Source organism: Hippoglossus hippoglossus, chromosome 3 (genome assembly GCF_009819705.1).
Source record: "Hippoglossus hippoglossus isolate fHipHip1 chromosome 3, fHipHip1.pri, whole genome shotgun sequence".
In the NCBI taxonomy this organism is placed as follows: domain Eukaryota; kingdom Metazoa; phylum Chordata; class Actinopteri; order Pleuronectiformes; family Pleuronectidae; genus Hippoglossus; species Hippoglossus hippoglossus.
Window position 1 is genome coordinate 8,145,720 of NC_047153.1, and position 25,819 is coordinate 8,171,538.

At 41.1% G+C, this 25,819-nt stretch overlaps 1 protein-coding gene across 4 annotated transcripts; it reads left to right on the forward strand.

The window, feature by feature from the left end:
* Window positions 1-1,754: 1,754 nt before the first annotated feature.
* On the forward strand, window positions 1,755-24,399 carry scml2 (Scm polycomb group protein like 2). Of its 4 annotated transcripts, none has more exons than XM_034573902.1 (14): window positions 1,755-1,875; window positions 5,859-5,928; window positions 6,164-6,232; window positions 7,142-7,212; window positions 7,953-8,187; window positions 8,850-8,938; window positions 9,029-9,272; window positions 18,720-19,033; window positions 19,362-19,494; window positions 19,619-19,825; window positions 20,947-21,120; window positions 21,240-21,455; window positions 21,739-21,890; window positions 22,499-24,399. In XM_034573902.1, exons 2-14 carry the CDS (start codon window positions 5,907-5,909, stop codon window positions 22,622-22,624), a joined length of 2,052 nt encoding a protein of 683 aa, XP_034429793.1. In that variant the 5' UTR covers window positions 1,755-1,875; window positions 5,859-5,906; the 3' UTR covers window positions 22,625-24,399. The 4 variants fall into 4 exon arrangements, with proteins under 4 accessions (XP_034429793.1, XP_034429812.1, XP_034429822.1 ...); XM_034573921.1 differs by having other exon boundaries at window positions 18,720-19,025; window positions 19,360-19,494; XM_034573931.1 differs by having other exon boundaries at window positions 18,720-19,025; window positions 19,363-19,494.
* The last annotated feature ends 1,420 nt before the right edge of the window (window positions 24,400-25,819 follow it).

Genomic DNA, 25,819 nt, shown 5'->3' on the forward strand with positions numbered 1-25,819 from the left:
AGCCACCAACCTGTAGCTAAATAGTCGAATGTCGTTCCTGCAGCGTCTGAGCTACAGTCTTTTCATCCAATCATGGCTTTCAATCCAATGTGAGATTGGATTTAGGCCAATCGCTACGCGGGATGAAATTGGAAAGCACCAATCGTGGCGCTGCTTTCCATTGTGAGATTGGATGACTTACATACATTGGAGAACAGTTATTGGTCCCACAATGAGGAAATTAGCCTAAAAGCTTGTCATATCTGGGTGGACCAGACCTTAATAGCCAAATGCTGTTTCCGCAGCGTCTAGACTCCAATCTCTCCAGCCAGTCGTGGCTTTCATGTCCAATGTGATATTGGATCTAGGCCAATCGCTACGCAGGATGACATTGTGAGATTGGATGACGTAGACTAAGAGTAAATTAGCATAAAAACATGTCTACCCTGGGTGGACTCAAACCACCAACCTTTTTGTTACCAGCTGAACGCACAATCGAAAGCAGCGTCACGATTGGCCCTTTCCAATGTCACCGTGCATTGTGATTGGCCTGAATCCAACCTACTTGGAAATAAACCTTGATTCTGACCCTAATGAGATTAAATCTCATTTATCACAATTATCAAGATAAATGTCCCATTTATTCAAAGTTATATATTATTATTGAGTTTAAGACTGAATTTTTTCTCCTGGATGAAGGTTGTGGTTTTAAACTTCTTTACAAGCAGAGAATGACAAACACTTGATAAACAACAGAAACATTTAACAAATCTGAGGTTGATCCATTATGTGTTATTCTTCCTCAATGTAAACCTGGATAAGCATTAAATCAATATATCAATATTTAACCTTTGTTATTTTGATGAAAATTATATTGAGGTTATAAATGATACTGTTTTATCACCAAGCCATAAATCAAAGTAATGGATTGAAATGATAGATTGATTTATAAATTATTGTAACAGTCGATTATCATTTACAGTAACACAAATATTATACTGAAAAAAACACAATTCACAACCATTGATAATTATGACGATAAATGCCCCACTTGGTAAACTTGAAACTATCGGTTGATTTATTGATTATTGCACAGTCGATGATCATTTAAGTTATTTATCAAGCTTAAACTTATAAAATGTGACAATTTGCTGCTTTTTCTCTGTGTTTTGTTGTCACTTGATAAACAGCAAAAACAAATGTGTAGTTGATCAATTATGTGTTAAACCTCCTGACTGTGACACTACGAGCATTATATACATATATCAATATATATTGAACCTTTGTTATTTTGATGAAAATTATATTGGGAGAATTATTTATATCTTTTATCGCCAAGCCCCAATTAAAATGAAATGATTGAAACTATTGGCAGATTTATTGATAATGGTAGAGTTGATTATTTAAATAAAGTTAAACAGCGAAAACAAATGATATAATATAACAAATCTGTATTTGATCAACTACGTGTTAAACCTCCTCACTGTGCTTACACCATAGTTATCAATACATATCGAACTTCTGTTGTTTTGATGAAAAACCTTATTGCTTGTGTTATTGATTCCTCACCTATGTGTCATGTCTTTATCTGTCTGTCACCAGCTTCTCCTGCAGGAGGAACAGGAAGCTTCACATCTTTTCGTTCCCACGTGACCTGTAGTTTAACATCAAAGCCCAACCGGACACTACATTCTGCTCATTAATTAATTCCCCCCCCCCTCTGTGTCCGTTATGTGAGTGAGTGAGCGGTTGTGTGGTGGGGGTTTTTTTTTTTTTTTTTTTCCTCCAGTGGAAAAATATGAATTACAGCACTGCGTGGTGGACATGCGCGGAGCTGCAGCGAACATGGCGGCTTGCATCTGATAGAAAGTGAGGGGATCTGCTGCTGCTCGCACGGTTGGTACCACTCATGCCTCGTTCTTTTACACCCACCCCCCGCGTTCGATTCCCCTCGCGTTTGCGTTGCGGGCTGCGGTGAGAAATAAGGAGAAAAAAAAGAGCGGACGTGCTCGCGCGGCCGTAGGAGCGCGCGGTGCAGGGGTAGATGGCACAGCGTGTTTCCCCGGGAGCAGCAGCCTGGTGCGCACTGTGGCTCCTCTGCAGATCCTCCCTTTACTGGCTGTTTTACACTGAGAGGAGGACACCTTCTCGTTCCCGCTGCCTTCTAGCGTCGCGTTGTTGTTGTTGTTGTTGTGATGTAACGTTAAGAGGTGTTTATAGTTAATAACCAGCACCGTCCCGCCCACTAAACGTGACCGAAACCCAAACCAAAATGCGTCACGCACTTTCCTTTCACGTTCCAATGTTATTTTCTGCTTGTTCAGCCTCTTTTTCTTTCCCCCCAGTCAGACACAAAACTGAGAAATGCTCCCACTGATGCTTCCTGGTTCCTCACAGGTTTGATGTAAAGCGTCTAAAAATGTTCTGCTGAAATAAATAAATTAAATATCCAGGCTGTATATTGATGAAATTACATGTTAAGTGATCCTGGAGGTGACGCCCTGCAGCGGCTCACACCCCTCAGCAGCACTCATGCTGGATTTATTCTTTATTCTAACAGTCAATTATCATTTCAATTGTTTATGAAGCGAATAAATCTGAATCTGGTGACTCTAACTTCTAAAATGTAGTAATTTGCTGCTTTTTCTCTGTTTTGAATCCTCACTGTAAATTTGATAAATTACTCTTTTCCAAACATCATCAAGATGCAGGTTCTCATTTGTGAGGAATTGAGAAACACTGGATAAACAGCAAAGCATTTTATAAACCTGGGGTTGATCAATAATGTGATAAACCTCCTCACATACATCAAGCTGAGAAATACTCTCATTGATGCTTCCTGGTTCCACGGAGGTTTGATGTAAAGTGTCTTAAAGGTTCTGCTGAGATAAATAAATTAAATATTCAGGCTGTATATTGATGAAATAACATCTTAAGTGATGATCCTGGAGGTGAGGCCCTGCAGCAGCTCACACCCCTCAGCCTCGCACCAGCTCTAATGGTTGATTTATTAATTAGTGTAACAGTCCATTTTAATTTCAATTATTTATGAATCAAAAAATCCAAACATGAGGTGGCTGTAACTTCTAAACCCACTTTTACTAAGCTCCCACAGTGGATCAATATATCAATATATCAATATATATTGTGATACAAATTACACTGCGATTATACTGTTTTATAACAAAGCCCTAATGGATTGAAACTATTGGTTATTATATTAATTATTGTAACAGTCAATGATCATTTAAAATTATTCTTCAAGCAAAACAAATCTAAACATGGTGGCTCAAAGTTCTTAAATGTGACAATCAGGAAATGTGATAAATGATTTTGTTATTTTTCAGGTGACGAATATAGATATCATCAAGCTGCAGGTTCTCAGTTGTTTGGATATTTTTTTGTCTATAAAATATCTTTACAATCATTCGGAAAAAGTTAGAAACCAAAATACATTTTGAACTGCAGCAAATACTGTATGTGGCATTTCAGATAAAGAATAAAGAGTCTATTGAACTAATCTTTTGACATTTTCAGCATTTTCTGACATGTTATTAACTAAATGGTAAATCAGTTAATAAAGAAAATTATTATGAGATTATACAGCGTTGACAATAGTGATTAGTTGCAGCTCTTACAAGTTTGAAGAGGCAGAAATCAATTGTGAAGATAAAGATGAAAACTATTTCTGGTTGTTTATATAAATTTATCATTCTTCAGATTCTTTAGATTTATTCTTAAGTGGAGAAACATTAGAAGTTAAGGCCATATTTATTTGCAGAAAAACATCCACTGACTTTGTGTAAGCACTTGTCCTGTGGGTGTTAACATGTAAAGTGGGACAATTTATCTAAAACCAATCACTGTAAAATGAATCAAAGGTCATTTTAATATATACTTGACTAAAATGTAAAATCTGAGTTGGCTACTTGACAGAGAAAAGCTATTTGCTTTTATTGTGAATTTACTATTTTTGGAAAGATTGAACGATGCAGCCACGACTTTCATCTCTGTGAACTTTTACACAACTTTAACAAACTTTTATAGACTTATTGAATTATTTGTAAAGGCAATTGACTGTTTAATTAATTAATAATTAATTTACTTGTAGCTTTAATGTCATTGGAAAATGCTTCTATTTTATGAGAAGTAACACAGTGACCTAAAATTTGTGTGAGCAACAAACATCCAAAAGTCAAGTGCCTTGTAATGCAGCTTAAATATATGCACTAATAGTTTTTTTTACTATCATAGCAAAGATATTTCTGTGCAAAGTATAGTTGAAATATTATCTGTAACCTTTGACAGTTCCTCATATCACACAACAGTTAAACCGGCTCCTGAAACCAGGTCTGGGGTCGTTTTTCAGGTTTTTGAACATCACACTAATCCCAGATCAGTGGCGGCCTAAGTGGAAATGGAGGTTGTAAAAGTTAAGTGCTTCCTGGTCTTCGGGGCGGTTTTGTCTGACCCTCTTGAGTGAGGCAGACAGACCAGTGCAAACACTGGAGCAGTCTGAGGCAGAGCGAGCTGCCGAGCTGGAATCCTTTTCATGTGATCCAGCAGATGTCCCACATCCACACGTCTTAATGGCTTTTTATGGCAGCTTGGAATCTTTATGGCTCCTTGTGACTCAATGGGTTTCGCTGCAGAGACAGAAGGGTCTTCAGAGGGAGGAACAGCCACAATGCTTTGCAGATGCTAACATTTTTTAATCCTAAGTAAAGGAGGCTTTGTTTGGCCTCTGGAGAGATTTTAACCTTTGGGATTCTTGGGATTTCATTTGGACTGGATCACTGTTTTTGATGCTCTGCGGCCTTAGACTGTATCCCTGCTCCTTTTGGACCTACACTATGAACGCCCTGTCCCTGCAGTGGGACCGTGCTGAGAGTTTTTGCAAACCTGATCTGGATGTTTGTGGTGGATTTTCAGCATAAACAGTGTGGTAACAATTGTATTTGATGAGTTGTTGTTACAGTGCATCAGAAGTTAATGTAGCAGAGCTGCTAACTCAAAGAGTTTGGCCAGAGGAGTTCATATGGACAACACATGCCACTTTTTATTTTGAAATGCTCTTGCATCAGCCATGTTGTTAGTGTTCATGCTGCATGATAATTATTTATTGTGCTCACTCATACAAGTAGATGTTGTTGTTAGGTTCTAATGCACCGGTTGTAAATGTTGTAGTTGGAGTTTTGATTTGAAGTTTCACAAAATTGTGGAATATTATCTCTTTGGGCGGAAGTTGGAAGTAACAGATTAGATTGCATGATACAATCGGTAAAATGCATGATCGCCTCTGTTCCTTAGGCCCGTCTGTCCCTATAAAGTACAGACTAACAACCTAGTGTTATGTTGTTGATGTTAGAAATATGTAGCTTGACGTATTTCTCAAAACATTTTTTAAAACACACTGTTTTTCTGCCATGGATTGATTCACATTTGGAGCTGAATATTTCCTGCTGCAGGGCTGTGAATGTGGGATTGAGTCAAAAGAAGCTACAGCCTGTTTTCATGGTAATGAAGCAACGTGTCACTCTGTGTTTAGAACAGAAGAATAACTTCTATCAGGTTATGGCCTCTCAGACATTACTTGTTAACTGGATCAGTCTGTTGTTGAGTACAGAGTCCAGAGTACATCTAAAAGACAAGACAAATTGCTTGAAATACAACATATTAATGAAACATATATAATAAAATACAAAATATAAAACGTACACCTGTGCACCTTATGAATCACATTCATAATAAAAAAAAAAATAGAAATAGTAATTTCCCAGGATATTCAGTTTACACTACAGGCTACATTAGAGCAGGTCTGTGCCTTCTGGCATTCTGTGAATATTCTGGATGAAGTTGTGTATCTGTCTCTTTTGCAGTCGGTCTGACTTCACCTCCTCTGCAGCGGCACTTTGACTCTGGTCGTCATGGGCCGAACTCCACACAGAGGTAGGTCTCCACAGGCTGCAGGCTACTACATTCTCATATTAACAGGCTTCACGAGACAAAAAGCTCCCAGATGTAATTTGAGTTTTTGCTGTTTGGTATTCTGGACGTTTATTTTATTTTTTTTCTCAGAACTATTACAGTCGGAGGTTTAATGACTTCATTCTCACAGTAATTAAAGTCTGCATGTCTGAAGCTCCCAAAGTGATGAGCGCTTCAATCACTGTTTTGATTTCAGATCAAAAAGAGGAGAAGAAGGAGAGGAGAAGCAGCATCACAGCAGGCTCTGCCCTCGACAAGTCCAACGGTTGGCAGTTTTCATTTCTGGCTTATTTCTTTTCATTGCTCATCCTTTTATTAATGATTCAAAACTTTTTAAGTTATTAGTTGTTTTTTTTTATTAACCCAGTTATGTGTCAGTACTTGCATCATCAGTGATCAGTGGGCTGTAAAGTATTTTTCAATAAAGTCTAGGGTGGGTTTGACAAAAGCTTTCACAAATTACACGTTAATCTCTCTAACAAACTCGTTTCCGAACATTTTTTCTTGTAAATATGTTTCTTATAAACATCCATGAACTCTGCAGATTTGGCATAAACAAGCATCAAATTGTCATTTTCCTCTCTGCAATTAATTTTACTTCCAAACTGGCACTAGAAGGCCCGACAGTCCCCTTGAACTCAATCAAGCTGCACCAAATTGCACACACTCAGATAAAGATGCCTGATTTGATTTGATCAACGTTCCTGCATAGAAATCGATGAAAAAGTAAAAACAAATCAGCCCTATTTCACAAATTTAAAGACAGGTTTAAATATTTCTGGATCCAATCCCTTTGTCCATGTACACGCTAAAATTAAATGGGTCTATTCTCGTCTCATGTCTCATCCCTCCACCAAGATTCATGGAAATTCATGCAAAATATTTGTTTTTGTGTGTATTCCTGTTGACAAACTAATAAGCTCACTGGCAGAGGTGACAATTTATTTAGGAACACGTTATAATGATTCACTTAAATGAGACTTATTCTTCTTTTGATTCTTGCTTTATGACGATACTTAAAAAAATTCTTCTTGAAGTATGTCTCAAGCCCGACAGACTCCTATTTTCCAGTAAAGAGCTCAGATTTGTTAAGGTCCATAGTCGTCACTGCTGTGCTTTCGTTCACACTTTCTTTCAGTAATCTGTGGTTTGTTTCTTTTGTTTTTCTTGCTAGAACCGTTCAGCTGGGAAGATTATCTGAGACAAACGTCCTCCGTCGCAGCTTCGCCTACATGCTTCAAACAGGTAGCTGATCTGTAACGTTCTCGTATCGTTTCCTCATGCTGTCTCCGTAGATGATATTCTGTTTTGTTAAATACAGTCTGCTGTGGACAAGCAGCTGAAGTTTGGTGATATTCTATGTTTTGCTACTTGTCAGCGAAGACCAACAATGATCTTTTGTATTCCTCTTCGTCACGCAGCTCCATTATTGTCCAAAAAACATTAAAACACATCAGTTACCGATTGTGTTGCACCTACTGACACATTCCTTCATTATGAGGAACAAGAGCACAGAGTTCTATTTTAAAATGTGAAGTAAAATTAGCACGTGCCATTTCTGAAAACACTCGATACCTGATTTACACCTGTTAGTGAAAACTATCTTAGTTTACTTTTGAAAAGTTGTTGTTTGTGTCATTTTTAAAGATTTCCGTCTGCAGTCGGAACAAATGGTCTCAGGACCACAGACACACAAGTGTTGGGTTTATGTGGGATTTGTTGACAATAACAGAACTGAAGAAAACTGACATGCTATTCCTTTATTTACTGCAAATGAATTTGAAGACTCATTGTGCTCACTACTCAACTTGTTTACATGAACTGGATTTTATGACCCCCTCTCACTGGAGAACCTCATGATCTGACACAGTGAACATCAACTGTGTGTTGCGTTTACTGTGTCGACTGAAATCACAATGTAACGTCAATGATCATACTGGTCATCACTCAATTTGACCTGAGGCTCTCTTTGTGTTCCTGTGCAGTCCAGACTCCCCCCCTCCAACGACTTCAAAGCAGGTATGAAACTCGAGGCGCGGGACCCTCGCAACTCCAACTCGGTGTGCATCGCGACGGTGATGGGCATGATGGGTACTCGTCTACGTCTGCGGCTGGACGGCAGCGACAACACCAACGACTTCTGGCGGCTGATCGACTCCTCGGACATCCAACCAATAGGAACCTGCGAGAGGAACGGAGACATGCTGCAGCCCCCGCTGGGTGAGAGATCCGAGTGTTTACATGTCATTGTTTGGGGTTTGTTTGTTGTTTGAATAAATACATTTGATTGAAAAATTTACAAAATTTGTTGCAATGCACAATAAGAGATGAAAGTGATGTGATATAAATGAGAGTCCATTTGGCGCTTACACCCTTCATGATGTCATTGAAAGGGTGTGTGGCTGCATAGGGTGTGGACACTGCTGGTGGTTGATGGGATCTAGAGAATCCTGTTGATGTGAAGGAGATTAGATAAGTGGACTCAGCATGACTCGACCAGGTTGTTGAGCCAGGAGGAGACTTGGGGAGGAGGTTGGCACAGAATCACTGAAATGACATTGACAGAGAGGAGAACAGATTTAAAGTTTGGCAGTAATGACATGATTGGCTTGTTGAGATCATGGTGAAATCTGATTGGATTAACGTAAACACCACCAGCGGTCAGCTGATTAGAAGACGCAGGGCGAGTGATAAAGAAGTGTAAACAATAATGGAAATAAGGAGGAAATAAATTGTAATTTATGAATCTGTGAAATCTCTACTCTTACAGAAATCCAGTATTAACACAAAGAAATAGATTTTCATTATTGTCCACAGTAAAATAACCCACAGAAATATGAAAGAGAAGGTACCTCGGTTTAAATAGAACTGTTGTGACACAGGTTTCAGGATGAACGCCTCCTCGTGGCCCATGTTCCTGCTGCGGACGCTGAGCGGAGCGGAGATGGCCCCTGCCTCTGCTTTTAAGAAGGTAACAAGAACCAGAAGGTTGATACCAACAAGGCCAATACATTTCTGTATTGATCCTGAAAAAACAATTTGTGTAAATTTGTGTGTGTAGGATCCAGCCAGCCCTGTTAAAAACTACTTCCAGCCTGGTATGAAGCTGGAGGCGGTGGACAGGAAGAACCCCTACTTGATTTGTCCTGCCACAGTGGGAGAGGTCAGGGGTCAGGAGATTTTCGTCATGTTTGACGGCTGGCGAGGCGCCTTCGACTACTGGTGCCCCTTCGACTCCAGAGACATCTTCCCCGTCGGCTGGTGTTCTCTGACGAAGCACAGCTTACAGCCGCCCGGAAACTTCTGTAAGTTCTTCTTCTTGTATATTGCTTTGTGTGAAGTTTGTTTTTGACTCATGGACATTGTGAGTTCCACGTGATAGGAGCAGCTTTGTGTGTAAAGAACAACAGATGATAGAGCTGGTGCTGATACCACGGGTTAGGTAATATACTTACAATTAAGCCAAAACATCCCGGATAAGAACGCTGCCATCTTTTATATTTGTAGCCAGAGTCAGCATAGTTGTGTTTGAGGGGTGGAGTTTCAGAATCAAGGTCCCGCTGATACACATGCTCGACCAATCGCGAGTCCTTCTCAGCTGTCAATCATGACATTTGATCCTGCTTTTAGAGTATGTAACGATAAAATTTAACTTGAATTGAAATTGTTCACTCCCACAGATTTCTTTTAATAACGCTACATTATTTTCTTTATCAGACTCTGCTCATTTGGGTCAATAGGTTCTTGTTGTTGTTCTGATTGTAGAAGGTGTTGTATCACTGAGAGATAATCTGAAAGGAGATTGTCCAGTCTTCACCACTAGAGGGCAGCACAAGCACAGATTCTGATGTGTCTGTTGCATCGTTACAGGATCAGAAGCTGTTTAGAAACTTGTGTTTTGTTTTATCGTCCATGTTGTGATAAAGGTCTAACTCGTAATATTGACTAATAGAGTCAGTGTTGGGGTTGTGAGGCCTGACTGTAATTTGTGCGATCTGACAATAGGAGCAGAACAACAATCACTGATACTGAGTGTGTCAAATATTAATAATAGATCATGCAAGTGCAAATTTGTCTGAAGCCTCTTCGGATAAAAGAAACAAACATTTTACCACTTTCTTCTGTGTGTTTTCATATCCTCCTGATTTTTATCTCTGCTAGGGGAGATTATGTTTTCACCCGTCAGTTTGTTGGTTTGTATGTTTGTTTGTTTGTTTGTTAGGATGCAGCATGGATCAGGGAAGATCTGTTAATTTTTTCCCTATTTCTTTAACATTGTGGAATAAACATTTTCTCCAAATTCCCAGGGGAATAATTCATGGATCTTGATAACGAAATCAGGCACATTAAGGGAACTAATGACCTATGACTGTGTTAAATGTGATGAGGACTCTTGGTATGAACTCTTCTGAATACCGTCCTTGTTCCATTCTTTTTTTTAACCCCTGAACCCCAAAGACAAAACACTTCCTGTGTCTGCAGAAATTAGAGCTTCAGTTGACATTGTTCAGTGCAGGCACATCTGAACTCATAGTTATCAATCTGGATGTAATTATACAGTAATTACACTCTGCAGTTACAGTTGCGTGTCTCCACATGAGTTTCTCTGAAGCTGTTTAGTTTCCTTGGCAGATATTTTGACATTTGCCATCCGTCAAAATCACTTTGACGAACGGCAGCGGCATCTTAAGATTCTGAAGTTTGTGGTGTGGATAAGGTTTAGCAGGGGTAATAAATATCAATCGTCCTCTTCGCTGTTAATGTTACATCAGCTCCGGCCGGTTCCTCCCCTTCACCCTGTCACTGGTCAGGGAACATGTGGCTGTGAGTAGCCCAGGCTGTCTGTGTCTGTGCACTCGTATATTTGTCAGGACCATTTTGAGCATAGACCTTACGCAGTGAGGACATTTTGGCTGGTCCTCACTTTTCCAAAGGGTTGTTTGAGGGTGAAGACTTGTTTTTAGGGTTAGAATTAGGTTTAGATTAGGGTTATGCATTTAGTTGTGATGGCTAAGATGTTGTTATCTCTTTAGAACTTGCACAGATCTTGTCAGGATTCCCTAATGGGGAACAAAGCCTGGTCCTAATGAGACAAAACCTAGTTTCTAAGGTCTTGGTTATAGTTAATGGTAAGATTGTGGTTAGGTTAGGGTTAAGGTATGAATTGGTCATGATTTAGGGATAAGGTTTTGGCAAGGCTGTTCAGAATAAGTGGAAGTTAATGCCTAACAAGGATAGCTGTGCTAACTTGTTGTGAGTGTATGTGTGTGTTTGGGTTTCCTCCTCTCAGTTGATGGATGACAGCAATTTCACGTCTGTCATAACATGTCTGGACATTCAGGTCTGGACTTTCTCCGGACTTTGCCTTTCACACGTGAAGAACGCCTGCAGCACGTAGGAGGCAGGACGTGACGTATCGGCCGTTATCACCGAAAGCTCTTGAATGTCGTTGTCTTTCCAAGTTGACATCTTCGCCAGCATCTTCCATGTGCACGGCTCCTCATTCTCAACCGGAGATATTTGTATTCTTTTGGCTTTTTCACTTTTGTGTCCATCACGTGTTAGAAAAGCTGTGCATTTTCTAGATATGTTCCTGCTGTATTGCCACGTGGGCTCATTCGGACATTCTTGGAGTTTTTACTCAGGGGCCGGCAGGAATAACTCTGGAGAATGTCTGGAGCAACTGACTCTGACATTTGCGATCTCGCATGCAGCCCCTTCGTATAATTTCAGGAGAATATCCAGAGTGCTGTGCATGTTACAAAATAGCTTAAGTAAAATAAATGGCCACAGCAGCTCAGCTTTTCTACACGTCAGCACTGCCAATCTGAAGGGTCTGCCCTGGTTTGGAAACAACCCCAGAGTTTGTGGCAGTTCAGTACGACACAGACCGAGGCAGCTTTGTGCAACAGATGCACTCAGACGTGTATTTCAGCGACAGTCTGTGCTTTCAAATGAGTGCGAGCGCAGTTTGGAGAGAAACAGACGTGGAGGAGAGGATCATGTAAATTAGCAGACAGCGATGTTTGTGTGCATGTAAGTGAATAAGTAGGGCCGGGTTGAGGTGTTAATGAGCGTTAATTAGCTCCGCATACGAGAGAGGCAGCGAGGATCTGTAATTACCACTACATTTAAAATTTCTAATTAGCTTTCATCAGATTTGTCCCGTTGTGAACCGCATATGTATTTTTGGTAAGAAGCTTCAGAGGATTTCTAACGATTCTGCTTTTTGAACAGTTTGTGCAAGAATCATCATTCAAAATATTTTGGATTTGTAGTATATATATTTTAATTTGTGTTTTTGTGTGATGTCTTTGTTAAACTGGGTCAAAATGCAGGATAATCCTTTTTGAATAATGTATGAAGAACACAATGTCTCCATACAAGTAGAAACAGATGCTGTAGATTGTATCTATTTAGGGCAAAATAACACAGCTTTTGTCAGCTTATAATTTATATTAGGACAAAAATGACCTTGTAGACATGTATTACATTTTTTGGGATTAATGTAGATGGAAACAATAGTAATGTATATTGATACAGGCCTATGTTATCAAACAAAACATATCAGTGTGATCTTTTAAAAATACAGTTGATAAATGTATTGCCGCCTTTTGCTGTAAACTCATAGATTTTTTTATTTTACTCCAACATTAACCTTCTTTCATATTTACATTGAATAAACAAATCAAACTCTCAAGATCCTGATGTAAAAGTAAAATAATTATACTTAATTTTTTTATTTATCTTTTATTTAACAAGGAAAGTCCTGTTGAGATGCAATTTGCCAGGATGTCCTGGTCAAGATGGGCAATGAAGGAAAAAGTCTGAAATATATAATATAAGAAGGGACAAATAATACATTTACACAATTAGCACATCAACACCAGCTTCTGCCCTCATCACCAAAAGCTCTTAAATGCTTTTATTGGTTGGTCTTGTCTGTGGTTGGCACAGCTTTTTAATCCGGAGGTATTTGTTTTCGTTTTGTGTTTTGTTTGTTTCTTTGCATCTGTCACATTTTAGAATCATCATGAAGATGCTCATTCACTCCTGGTCCTGGTCAGTCCTGCGGAGTATCTCCTGTTGTTTTTGTTTAGCTAAAGAAAGTCCTCAGAATGTCCGGAGGCTCTCAGTCGGACAGTTGCGTTCACAGACACACTCTTGGAAATTTACAGGAAAATGTCTGGTGCTCTGTCTGAAAGCAGTTTTACACACACACAAAAAAAACATACTAAACACAGGAAACAGATAAAAAACAAAGACGATTCAACATAGGCTTCAGGAATCAGTGCCTCGAATTAGTCTTGGAAAACAAAAAGCAGATGTTAAAAGCCCAGAATGTTGACACAAGATTTAAACAGGCCGAGAGAGGATGACGATTCAAAGTTCAGGATACTTGTCCAAAAGCTTTTTTCCTTTCTTGAATTTGCATCGTAACCGTTCAAGACGTTTGTGCGATGAAGGGACTTTTCGCAGGCCGGCTTCCTCCGGCTGCTCTGCTCCACATTGTTCCAGAGCCGGGGTGACATCCGACCATGCCACTGTTTCCTGACGAGGGACCTGGCCATCTCTCATCAGGGGGAATGTCTGAGTGGGCTATAGGGTTACAACTGAGTGTGTGTGTGTGTGGGGGGGGGGGGGGGTATCCCTCTGGGCCGTGAGAGAGAGAGAGAGAGAGAGAGAGAGAGAGAGAACGCTGGCTTCTGTTTGCGCCAACTCCCGGAGTTTTGCCCCTTTCACCCGTTTCAATCAGGAACTCTTCAGATCCAGTTTAACCTTTTACCCCCCCCCCCCCCCCCCCCCCCCTCTTCCTACTTCCCTCTTCCCATCCCCCATCCGCTCTCGGAGCCCCCGCCGTTCACCCCTCTCTCCCCCCTGCGTCATCTCCCCCCTCCCTGAGAGACTTGCAGAGAAGCAGGTGACTGATGTAGACTGTCGATATGGCCTACAGATAACATGAATAAAGGGCCGGACCCCCCCCCCCCCCTCTCCTCACTCCTTCCTCACCACAACCACCCACCCCACTCCTCCCTCCCTCCCTCCCTCACTCACTCTATCCAAGCCTCTATGCAAATCCAAACACACACCCTCCTCCTCCTCCTCCTCCTGTCCATTCATTGGAAGGGAAGCTTTGCATGCTTCGACCAGCAGCAGCAGCGGCAGAAGCAGAAGCAGAAGCGTGGGCTTTGTTGTGGACTACTGCCGGCAGAACAGAGAAGGACGAGGCAGAAAAACAGAAAATTAAGTGTAGACGAGGAGAGAGTTTTAAAGTTGGGAAGAGAGAGAAGTCCAGAGCAAAACAGATCAAACACCGGCTGAAGCAGAAAGAGTTGCACCAAAGAGGGAACCAGGAAGCAACTGTACTGAGTGACTTGTATTGTTCCAGGCTTTACTATCACCACCGCTGCTGCTGCTTCTGCAAATACTTCTGCTACTGCAAAGGACAGTAGCCGTGAAGTTTTTTGGAGGGGGATTTCCTGGTGAGTTTCAATTTTGCAACGTTTTTCTTTTTAGATAAATGCAACAAAAAAAAAAGTTTGTACTACATGTGTTGTGTTTTAAAGAATGTTTCATGATTAGTTGTGCAGATTTAGTGAAGGGAAGTGGAGGCACATTAATGCAGCAATAACATGTTTAATGAGACTTTAGAAGTATTAATACTCCTTTGGAGATTCCCTATAATGTATTGAATTAGAATTAGTGAAAACTGCAAATACTCAAGTCAGTTCAGTCAAGTTCTGAATTCAGGAAGTTGTCAGGTCTTAAAAATAGCTTGTTTATGTTTGATACTTTTCACATTTTATAATAAAAGTGAATCTCATTGTCCTGGTAAAGCAGAAAAAAGTAAAGTGAGGGAAAACCATGCTTTCCTTGTTCGTGGTGCAGCCGCCTCCTCGTTGAGAGTAAATCATTTTTCTATGTTTTTTAAAATTCATTCAGATTCACTGTAAAGAGACCAGTGGCCCCCGTCACTCAGAGAGTCTGGAGATTTAACAGTATCCTCTGCGGTAATCAAGTTCAGGGCTGCATGTGTTTTTGATCATGTGCTTTTTGTGTGTAAAGCTTTGGGAATTAGTTTGCACAAGGCTCAGGAGAGGATTAGTGGATATCAAATATTTTCTCTACACTAATTTTATGCATCTGTCAAGTTAAGTTCAACATTCACACAAGTCACAGTCGGGACTTTATTTGGTTCTTTTTTTGTCTTTAAGGCTTGAGAATTTGTGCAGGGACTAGTGTTGTGGTTTTACTCTGTGGCCTGAAGCTGTTTGAGGCACTTCCCCTCCTCTGTTATCTAGTGTGCAGTCACACACACACACACACACACACACACACACACACACACACACACCTGAATCTGCAGTTCATGAGTGCCATACAGCTTTAAATCTTCTCGAAAGAACATCCTGTGTGTGTTTCGACTGTTTCCATTGAGGCTGCTCGCCAGTCAGGGGTGTGTGTGTGTATGTATATATGCGTGTGTGTTGGGGGGTGTAATTAGATGAGAGGCAACTCTGTGGTGCCCCTCCCCCAACACCCCCAGACTGCAGACACACTTCTCTATGACCCCGTTCTCATGCGTGCATAACACACACACACACCCATATCACACACAGAGACACACAGACACACACACACGCACACGTTTCCTCGGGCTGTGGCTTACTCGGGTCATTGGGTCGAGTTGGAATTATATCGTCATGATCAGTACCATATGTCTTTGTTTGGTTGCATGCTGGATTCCTTACTCACGTTTTTTTTTTTTAGCTTTTTTGGGGAAGATCTAATTATTGATGTTCAGTTTTAGTCAATTTACAGAAAACATTTTAGATTTTAACCTTAGCTCTGGGCTCTTGTGCGAATCGTGTTTCTTTGGTTTGATGATTAAGTCAAATAGTTTTTTGAGCAAAGACACCAGACTTTTTCTGATTCGAGCTTTGTACATGTGAAGGTTTGCTGCTTCTCTCTGTTTCGTGTCATTTTAAATTTAATAATTTTGTCAGGTTGAGAAGAAATAAGCAATTTGAAAACTTTGGTGTCTTGGAAATTGTGATATGTATTTTTAATTTGTCAATTAAACTTTCAGTAGTGCGCATATCTCCTTAAAGGCTCAACACTCCCCCTTATGAAACCACATGAAATTTCACTAGCGCTGCATTTTTATTTGGATCTGCACCAAATTCCACACACTCACAAATATCAGTCCCCTAAACATATCTAAAGATCCATTCATTATTCTCTGAGAAATCAATGAAACTTTATTCTTTTTAAAGTCCTAACATGCAATGTTAAAGAAATTAGGGTTAGGGTTAAGTTTCGTAATCCATCCTGTAGTTTTTTATCTTACTAACCAACAGACAGGGAAATAAACAAGCAAACAAACGCACATGAAAACATAACCTCCTTGTTGGAGGTAATAACTTTGGCTGGTGGGGAAAAAAATAACCATTTTGAAAACTTTGGGCTCAAGGAAATTGTGAATTGCATTCTTAATTAACTAAATTATTGAAAGTAGGTGGATATGTTTAAAATGATGATATTAGGTGGTTGCAGCACTAATATCAAGTGAATGCAGTTGAACATTCAGCTTTAAATGAGACCCAAGCAGAGGAAGTTTCCATGGCGACCAATTGTGAGGCTGCATTTTAGGGGAAACGGTGTATAAAACCATAAACAACACATTTGAAATAGTTCCAGTTGATGAAATGGTGCATCCATTAAGAAACACAGCGCTCTGGTCTTAAATTATTCACTCTGTGCCGACACCATATAACTTCAATGAAGCTCATGCAGAATACATGTGACACCGTCGGACAGTGTGGAATAAAATTAGCGTGTAAGCAGCTCTTCTTTGAAAGTTAAAATCCAGAGGTGATTAGTCTTTTTACATATAAACTAATATATGGTAGAAGATGACATTTATCGGTGAGGTGGAAATGGTGCATGTTGCTGTCACATAATGTGAAGGGATTAGATTTTCCTCCCTACAACAGGAGCAGATCAAAGAGGCCCCTGACTCAGATTCCCCGGGTGCGTTGAAACCCACTGATACTGATTGGTACCCTGCAAACAAATTTTGATCTGCCTTTGTAGGGCTTATGTCTCGGGGCTCAGTGTGAATAAGTGTGCCAGTGTGCGCGCAGGTTGGCGCTGCCGCTCCTCCCGTGTGCGAGCTTTGTGCGACTGCTCCTGGTGAGAAACTGAACTCTCGTCCTCTGAAACAAAACACTGCTCCATTCTACGCCCACTTTCACTCATTTCCCAATTAAGCAGCTTTCAGGGTGCCCCGGCCGGCCCTCGGAGAATACTGTAAACCTTCCATAGTCGCTCCACATCGCCTCAGTGAAGGAGGCTCTAATGAAAGCCCCCGGCCCCTTGAGAGTTTCCACATGCTCTCACCAAGCCAATGCATTTGTATTGAAATAGGAGATGGTTATCTTCCTCTTTTCCACCCTTTCTCTCTCTTATTTTTTTCTCTCTGTCTTTCACACATTCCCCATGATGATTGTGTGATCGTATCACAGAGTCACGCTCAGGCTAATGAAGACAGCGGTAGCGTGGTGGGGCCACTGCTTTGTGATTTATTTTCTCTTTCTTCCGAACAATGGGTAAAACCTTTTCACACTCTATTTTCACTTGCTTTACATTTGAATCCTTAAGCTGATTGACATTTTAGAATCCTCTTAATTTCCAGGGCAAAGTCTTTAAGTGGGAGGTTATCTGGGATCACAACAGGGCCTTCATGTATTGTTGCTGGATTTTTTTCACCTCTGCAATGAGGTTCTGCTTTTGTCTTGTTAGTTAGTTACGCAAAAAAGTGCTCAACCGGTTTCTGTGACATTTTGTGGATTGGTGGGACATGACTCAAGAAGTTTCACTTTCTTTAACATTGTGAGATAAGGATTTTTAAGCATGTTTCTCAGAGAATAATTCATAATTTCATTAAAAAAAAAAGACATATTTAGAGGACTGATATTTATGAATGTGGGCAATCTGGTGCAGATCCAATGCAAAGAATATATTATTAATGTTGGTTGCTTATTGCTATGTGTTGATTATTCGCATCAAAACTCTCAAAACACCTTCAAGTGGTTTAGTTCAACCACAGAAGCTGTTTAATACACTCCGATACAGTCTGTTTTTTATATTATTTTCTTTTCTTTATGACCACTCAAAGCCATGAATAGGACAAAACAGAATTTCTTATATTGACATGAGAAATTACATTTAAAATTGATATTGTGAGTTTATTGTCGTATAATGGGAATCAGGCCCAAGAATCCAATATCTTGCTGTTTGAGGAAGGGTTTAAATCGGATCAACATAACTACTGTTTCTGTTGTGTTGCTGGAAGCCGAGGGTTTGATGAATTCTGGAGCAGGCAGGTCTCTGGGGGCTCGTGACTTTTGACTCTGATTTCGGTGCAGGGAGGGGTTTAATACAAAGGAGCTGCCAATCTCACAATCCTAACAAATCTCGTCTGCAGGGCCAGTGAATCGTTTTCCTCTGTGTTGTGTCTCTCTTCACAAATGTCTTCATCAGTTTTGAAAAAACAATTTAAATCTGGACAAACTCCTAAAATACTGTCCCTTAGGTGTGAGAATGAAATGTGACATATTGTTTGGTGCCTGTTGATTATTAAGTTATCTTTTTCTCCTATTATTCTAAATGCAGGAAAATACAGGAAGAAAAACAATATATTATTTATCTCACCTCCTCTTTCTCCCTTCTTTGTCCTATTTTTCTAGTTACCCTCCCTGGTGCACTCCTTGCTCCTGTTTCTTCCATCTCTGCCTCCCTCACGACACGTCGCTCCTCGTCTACCTCCTCCTCCTCCATGCAGACCTCGTACCGACTGCCCAACCCCTTGCCACCCCTCCCAGTTCGAAAGGGTGTCCGAGGTCGCCGTCCCAAATCCCAGACTATTGCTTTGTTGAAGGCAGCGGCCGAGGCGGCGGCGGCAGCGGCAGCAGTAAATGGGGCACCGCAGAGCCCTGCCAGGACTGAGACTCAACTGGCCCCCAGACCACACAAGAAGAGAGGGCCCAAGCCCAGGAACAAGGTGAGATGTCAGAGGAGCAGTAATCTGTTATGCTGTGGGCCAGCGACCCTGTCATTTTATGCTTTATGCATCATGGCAGAAATGATTTTGATAAAGTGGAGGCGAGATCAGAGGTGAACTTTTCAAGGAAAGACAGGGGGGGGAGCTTTTGTGGATGTTTATACCTGAAGAAAATGTACAGAGGAGACCAGCTTTGTTTTGTGCTGATGTGCATTTGGTGAATAGCGGTGAACGAGTTAAGGCACAGCTCTTGATAAATCATTAACTAACTGCCTTTGTAGGTTGCAGAGAGTAATGAGAGAGGGTTTGTTTGTTTTTTTTGCACCAGAAGAAGCCTCGGGTGGTGCAATCCCTGGGGTCATCATCAGTCACAGCTCCGCCTCCAGAGACCAGGCTGAGCTCCAGCCACGTCTCAGCCGACAACAACAACCATAGCAACAGCTCAAATGTAGTTTGCACAGGTGAGTCAGAGGCTTGAATGTGCACTCGCGTTCTCGCGGATTCGACGCTTCAACCAAAATTGTTTTGAAAAGTTTTGTTTTTATTCTTCTTTGCTGATGCTTCCCTCTCTGTGCGATGTCCTAGTTTGTGTCTACGTGAACAAGCACGGTGACTACGGCCCGAACCTCGACCGAAAACTCGTGCAGCAGCTGCCGGATCACTTCGGCCCGGCTCCAGTCAATGCCGTGCTTCAGCAAGCGGTTCAGGCCTGCGTGGACTGTACGTACCAGCCGTCAGTGCTGCTGTCCTTCCTGCAGAGCCAGTCCCACACGGGAGGAGAGGTCATCAGAGGTAAACGCCGTAAACAAGGATTTTATCTCTGGGAGGAAAGCAAATGTATTCAATATGAAGTGATACAGAAACAGAGAAGAGGAGCACATTCTCACATTTGTGAAGCTGGAATCGTTTTTCTTGAGAAACCACTTTAGGATTTAAAGCTCATTGACATATTCTATCAAATTTTTTCTTTCTGACCAAAGTCAAAATTATAAAATGACTTCCTGGAGTCTTGGCTCATCTCAAGAAACTGTCTCCTATTCAGATATGATGTGTAAATTAATGGGCCTTAGAGGTGGGACAATTATATTATATTTGGACAGAGCCTGGCTAGCTGTTTCCCTCTGTTTCCAGTCTTTCTGCTAAGCTAAGCTAAGCAGCTGCTGGTTGCATATAAATCTTCTCATCAGCTTATTTGCCAAAATGTTGAACTGTTCCTTTACAAAAACTCACTTTTGTAAAATGTCAAGCTGTCTGGTGAAATTGGTTTGAACTCACTCTCATAGGTTGTGTGTGTGTGTGTGTGTGTGTGTGTGTGTGTGTGTGTGTGTGTGTGTGTGTGTGTGTGTGTGTGTGTGTGTGTGTGTGTGTGTGTGTGTGTGTGTGTGTGTGTGTGTGTGTGTGTGTGTGTGTGTGTGTGTGTGTGTGTGAGAAAGAGAAGAGGAATAAAAGACAGTGCCTGTGGCAGCAGCTGATGCGAGCACCGTTCCTGTAATCAGAAGTGACATGTGCGTCTAACCTGGTTTGGGATTCTGGGATCGGGTCTCCCTTGGGGGGCCAGACTGGGAAAGTTATGGGTGGGGTGGGGTTGGGGAGGGGTTTTTAATTTGTGGATTTGTGCAGACTTGGCTTGGGTAGGTGGGTGCAGTGCAGAGTGTGGGATTGGGTGAAAAATGTGTGTGTGTGTGTGTGTGCGTGTATATGTGTGTGATTATAGAGAGGGAGGGTGATCACCCTAAACCATCTGCTGCTTTTCTTTTGCTGTGTGTGTGTGTGTGTGTGTGTGTGTGTGTGTGTGTGTGTGTGTGTGTGTGTGTGTGTGTGTGTGTGTGTGTGTGTGTGTGTGTGTGTGTGTGTGTGTAAATAGATCCAGCATTCAGACTTATTTATGTTTATCTCCTGCCCCCCCCCTCCAGTGCGGTCAGAGCATGGTATCCGCTACGTGAAGCTGCCCTCCGTCTCCAGTGCATCGTCGGTGCTGCGCTTCCTGGAGAACATGTGCCAACATCTGGAGAGCGACAGTCTCTTCAGCTCGCAGCCGTTCAGCCCCTTCAACAACAACACACGCTTCTACAACAAGACCAAATCAGGTCAGGGTTACTCTCCATTTTATTCTTCTGGTTTTGTTGAGGCAAATTATGAAATGACTCACTCCCACCACCCACTGCTCTCATTGTCCTTAACTCTGTCTCATCCTCTCTTGAAACAGAACCGGCTTCCCACGCTGAAAACGGCCTGCGCAAAGATGACACGACGAATGATCCCATCCCCAGCCCCCGCTCCATTCACGCCGCATCGGACTACAGAGCAACCAAGAAGGAGCGGCCATATTACCCTGGACACACCCACACACCGCCGCCACTCCGACGCGTCAGCTCCAACCCGGCTGAGCTTGATCCGATGTGTGCACACAGACGAGTGGAGGGTAGGATGTAACACACACACATATAAACAAACAGGACCAAATTTAAGTTTAAATGTTAGTGATACTAAGAAACATACAAACAACACAAAACATACAAAGAAATATCCATAATCTTGTGGTTTGCCATGCTGCCTGCCCACGTTACACAAAACCCCTGCAGAAATACACATCCCTCATTCAAGTGACACGGATGAAAAAATGGGCAGATGCTTTAATAATTAATAAAGATATTAGGCATTGGTTTGATTCCTTTTGTTTTCCTCTCACCCTCACCATTGAGCAGCGAGCTCAACAACAGGACCGGACCACTTGAAACAGGACAAGGAAGGTTCAGGGAACAACGCCTCTTCCTGGTCTGTTGATGATGTCATACGGTTTGTCCAAGAGGCGGATCCCCAAACTCTGGGCCCACACGTCGAACTGTTTAGGAAACATGTGAGTATTTCCTTCATGTGAACTTCTGTCTTTGTCTTGTTTGATGTTCGTCGATTTTATTTCAACCATTTAAACCGTAGGCTGCACATAAAGATGGACCAAGAGCCTCCACTTCCTCCCATTATCCAGACAGGAAGCTGTAAAACCCAGCCATCTTTAATATTTGGAGGCAGAGTCGGTAGTGATTGGGGGGGTGGAGCTGCGGAAGCGAAGTCCTGCTGATACACACGATCAACCAATCATGAGTCAGTCTCAACTGTCAATCATAATGTTACACCCCATGTGGGGTGGATGTGGGCCAGTTCGGGGCCAAAACAATTACGATAAGAACTACCTATAATGACAGCAGCCTTTGACTCTTTAGTTTGGCTCATGTTGGCTCACCCATCCACTAACATGGAGGAGGTTGGATTTATGACCAGTAGTGGAGCCGGCCACTTGGGGGCGATCAAGACGTTTTGGCTTCACCTTTTAGGAGCTGTTATGTCATCCATCTCTATGTGCAGAGTATGATTCAAACCAGGTCATCGACATTTTGATGGAAATGCCATGAGGAAGTGTTTGTAAAGTGACAGCGTAACCCCCCCCCCCCCCCCCTTTCTTCACAGGAGATTGATGGCAAGGCTCTGATGCTGCTGCGCAGTGATGTCATCATGAAGTACATGGGACTGAAGCTTGGCCCGGCGCTCAAACTCTGTCACCACATCGAGAAGCTGAAACAGACCAAGCAATAGACGATAGAGACTCGTTCTTCTCTCACGGACAACCAAACACACAGACATGTATTATTCTGCAGGGACGTAATGCAGTGATCATCCACCTGAACCAGGTCGAAGCCGCCGCTGAGGACGCCGCGCTCACGTCGTCTGGACTTTTTATGAATTTGGGGATTTTAGCAGACTGCCTGGAGTTAAGGATTTACACGCGGTGGGTATTTTATGAGCGGATTTAACTTTTTTGGCCAAATAAACAAATAAATACACAAAGATTACAGCTTTGATACCTTTGAAAAATAAGTTAGACCTTAGATCTTGAGAAATAAAAATAGCATAAAGTAAAATTAAACAGTAATCAACAATAGTAATTACTACAGCCATGAGATGAACAATATTTATTAATGGAAACATCTTTCACATTATGACAGATACACAACACATAAATAGTATCAGTTCATCTGACCACAGATAACATTAGTGTATTAGTTCATGTTTTTTGCCTTATTATGAACTGGAGGCCATAATTTATCAGTTAAGTTACCTCTACATTGCCACTGTTACACACACAGACACACACACACGTTGCTGTCACTGTATTTCCCCCCTGCTCTGCACTGGAGACTGTGAAAGGCATAGTTCAGGTACTGTCAGTGAACGTCTCACTGCGTCATTTCTCACGACGCTCAACATCGGTCTCTGTCACAGCCAGATTTCATTTATGCAAGTCAGTGAATGTATGCAGTCCCGAGTGTCGTAACTAACAGGTACTAAAACCAGGAAGGCTCAGCTCGGTGGAGAAGCGTTGGAGGTTTTTATTCCAGAGAAGACGTCTTGTTCCGTGAAGTCAGTCGTCCTCAAATGACTCAGCTGTTTTTCGACAAAGATCAGAAGTGAACTCTTTGCACCTCTGTTTATTTAAACTGTGGAAGTTTGACTTCAGAGGAAAACCTTCCATCACTTGTGATTCTGCAGCGCGGGCTGTCGATGTAGGAAATCTGTCACTGAAGAGTTGCTTTCTCTTTTATTTGTCACGTGCTGGAAGTTGGACGATCATATCTGATTGAAGTCGGACGGTTTCAGCTTGAGCACTGATGATTGTATTATGCTTTGACAGACACACACGTGTACAATGACTGGAATACTGTCAGTGTTTTGACATTAACAGAAAGGCGAGGCCCTTAAGTGTCAAGTTTTCCTGAACGAGTAAATGACGGACAACCTGTTTTGTATAAAGTCAAGCCAAAAGGTTGTTTTTTGATAGCATTTTGTACTGTAACAAAGTGTATCAACCTGTATCAAACTAAAGTGTAATCCTTTTTTTTCTGCCTGAGATAGTTTTTGTGTGCACCATCAAATAACTACTTACAGGGCTACGTTGTGTCCGAGTAATTATTCACACGTCTCAAAGTATTTATCTGTTGTCAGCGGCAGAAATACTGATTTTCTGAACATTTCAGAACCATTTTTCAAACCAAATCATGTTTGTTGTAGCTGCATTTCACTTGTTTGCTCTCCTGTCGTGGTGTCAAGTCCACACTTGAAACCATCTTGCTTTAAATGTTAAACTCAGGTTTTAGTCGGGGTTGATTCTTAGAATATGTTTTACATCATTCGCAGTAAAACAGACTGCACAATAACCAAGTGTGTATATTTTTATGCTTTGTCATCTATCGACCTGCAGCATTTCATGTGTGTATATATTCATAAATATATATATACAACTTTTTACTGTAAGTTTACTGTTTGTTAAATGTTTGATATGCGTTCACACAATTAAACATCTGTTAACATCCTCTTAGCGTTTGCTGCAGTTATAGTCCACAAGTTCCTCATTTGCCACAACTTTTTCATTTGCGATGCTATAAAACAGAGAAATGTCTCCTTGTAATCGATCTTAGCGATTGTTTGCAAATTAGTTACGACCAAATTGATCAAATAGTTTATGATCTCCGCCAAAGAGGTTATGTTTTGACCCGTCGGATTGTTTATTGGTCTGTTTGTAAGCTGGATTACGATTTGCCTTATATGCTTTACTGAGTACCAATCTTCTTGTTTTGTTGTCAGAGGAAACAAAAGAAAAAAATTGGTAATTTATGAGTTAAAGGGGGAAGGAAGTCTGAAAAAATAACAGCATTGTGTGTAGAATAAAAGGGTTGTTCTGCTCCCCTGTCTTGTTAATCATCTTTGGGCCCCCTCAGTAGTTTCTTGGGACCCATCAGAGGGTCGAGGTCCCTAGGTTGTGAACCTCTGGCCTGTCATTTCAATAGATTCCTTGAAAACTTAATTAAAAGTAAAATGAGAGATATTAGAGGATTTTAAGGGGTTAAAGTAAATTAAAAGGCAACATAAACAAACAAATAAATGAAAAAATAATGTTTAAGAGCACCAGAAGAACTTAAACTACGTTTATTGTGCAGGTGTGTGTATGTGTTTGTGACTTAACCTTTGACCCTTTACATGGGGGGTAGGGGGGGGTCAATGGATCTTAGACATCTTATTTAAGGAAAGTGACAGTTCAAAAGGAATCATTGTTCAAAAGATCAGCCAGTTCAAACATTATGATTATGACTCTGCATTATGTTGTTTCATGGTTCAGAAGAAAGATCCCAGCTCAGTGCTCATTGCTGAAGACTCACGAGTAATAAGGTGATAAACAATGTTAAATGATTATATGATGTGTAGCTTTAAGGAAACAGGAGCAGCTCCCCTCAGTGACACTGTGGACATTTATTTAATACAACCCACCTCAAATGAAATCACTGCTTAAACAAAACCTTTTACTCTCAGAAATGAAAATAGCAAAAATGTAGGATGTGACTTTGTGGACCAAAGCCTTGTGAATCTTCAGGTGAGATTTCAGACATTCAGTTTACCTTTGAAATTAAATGATCTCAGTTATATAGTAACTGTAAACTCAGAACACAAAAATACCACTGACTTGTGTCTAATGCATTCAGGATAGCTGCCCATTTCAGAATAATATACATTATAATTGTATTATTCTGTTATACATGTATATTCCTAATATTTAAAGTTGCAACTGATAAATCTGGGGGTAACTTTAGTTACTTTTAATATTGATGGATGATTTTTATTCCTCTTAAGTAATAATTTCTCATGTATTTGTTAATTATTTTTTGTATTATAAATCTGCATCTCGAAAATAACGCTACAGCTAAATAAATGATATAGACAAGAAGTTTTAGCAAAAAT

Bases quoted from the DNA above. Each gene is read 5' to 3' on its own strand.
- scml2 (XM_034573902.1), top strand. From the start codon at position 5,907: ATGGGCCGAACTCCACACAGAG. The intron at 9,273-18,719 runs GTAAGTTCTTCT...CTATTTTTCTAG, and splicing joins ACAGCCGCCCGGAAACTTCT to TTACCCTCCCTGGTGCACTC. The intron at 21,891-22,498 runs GTGAGTATTTCC...CTTTCTTCACAG, and splicing joins TCGAACTGTTTAGGAAACAT to GAGATTGATGGCAAGGCTCT.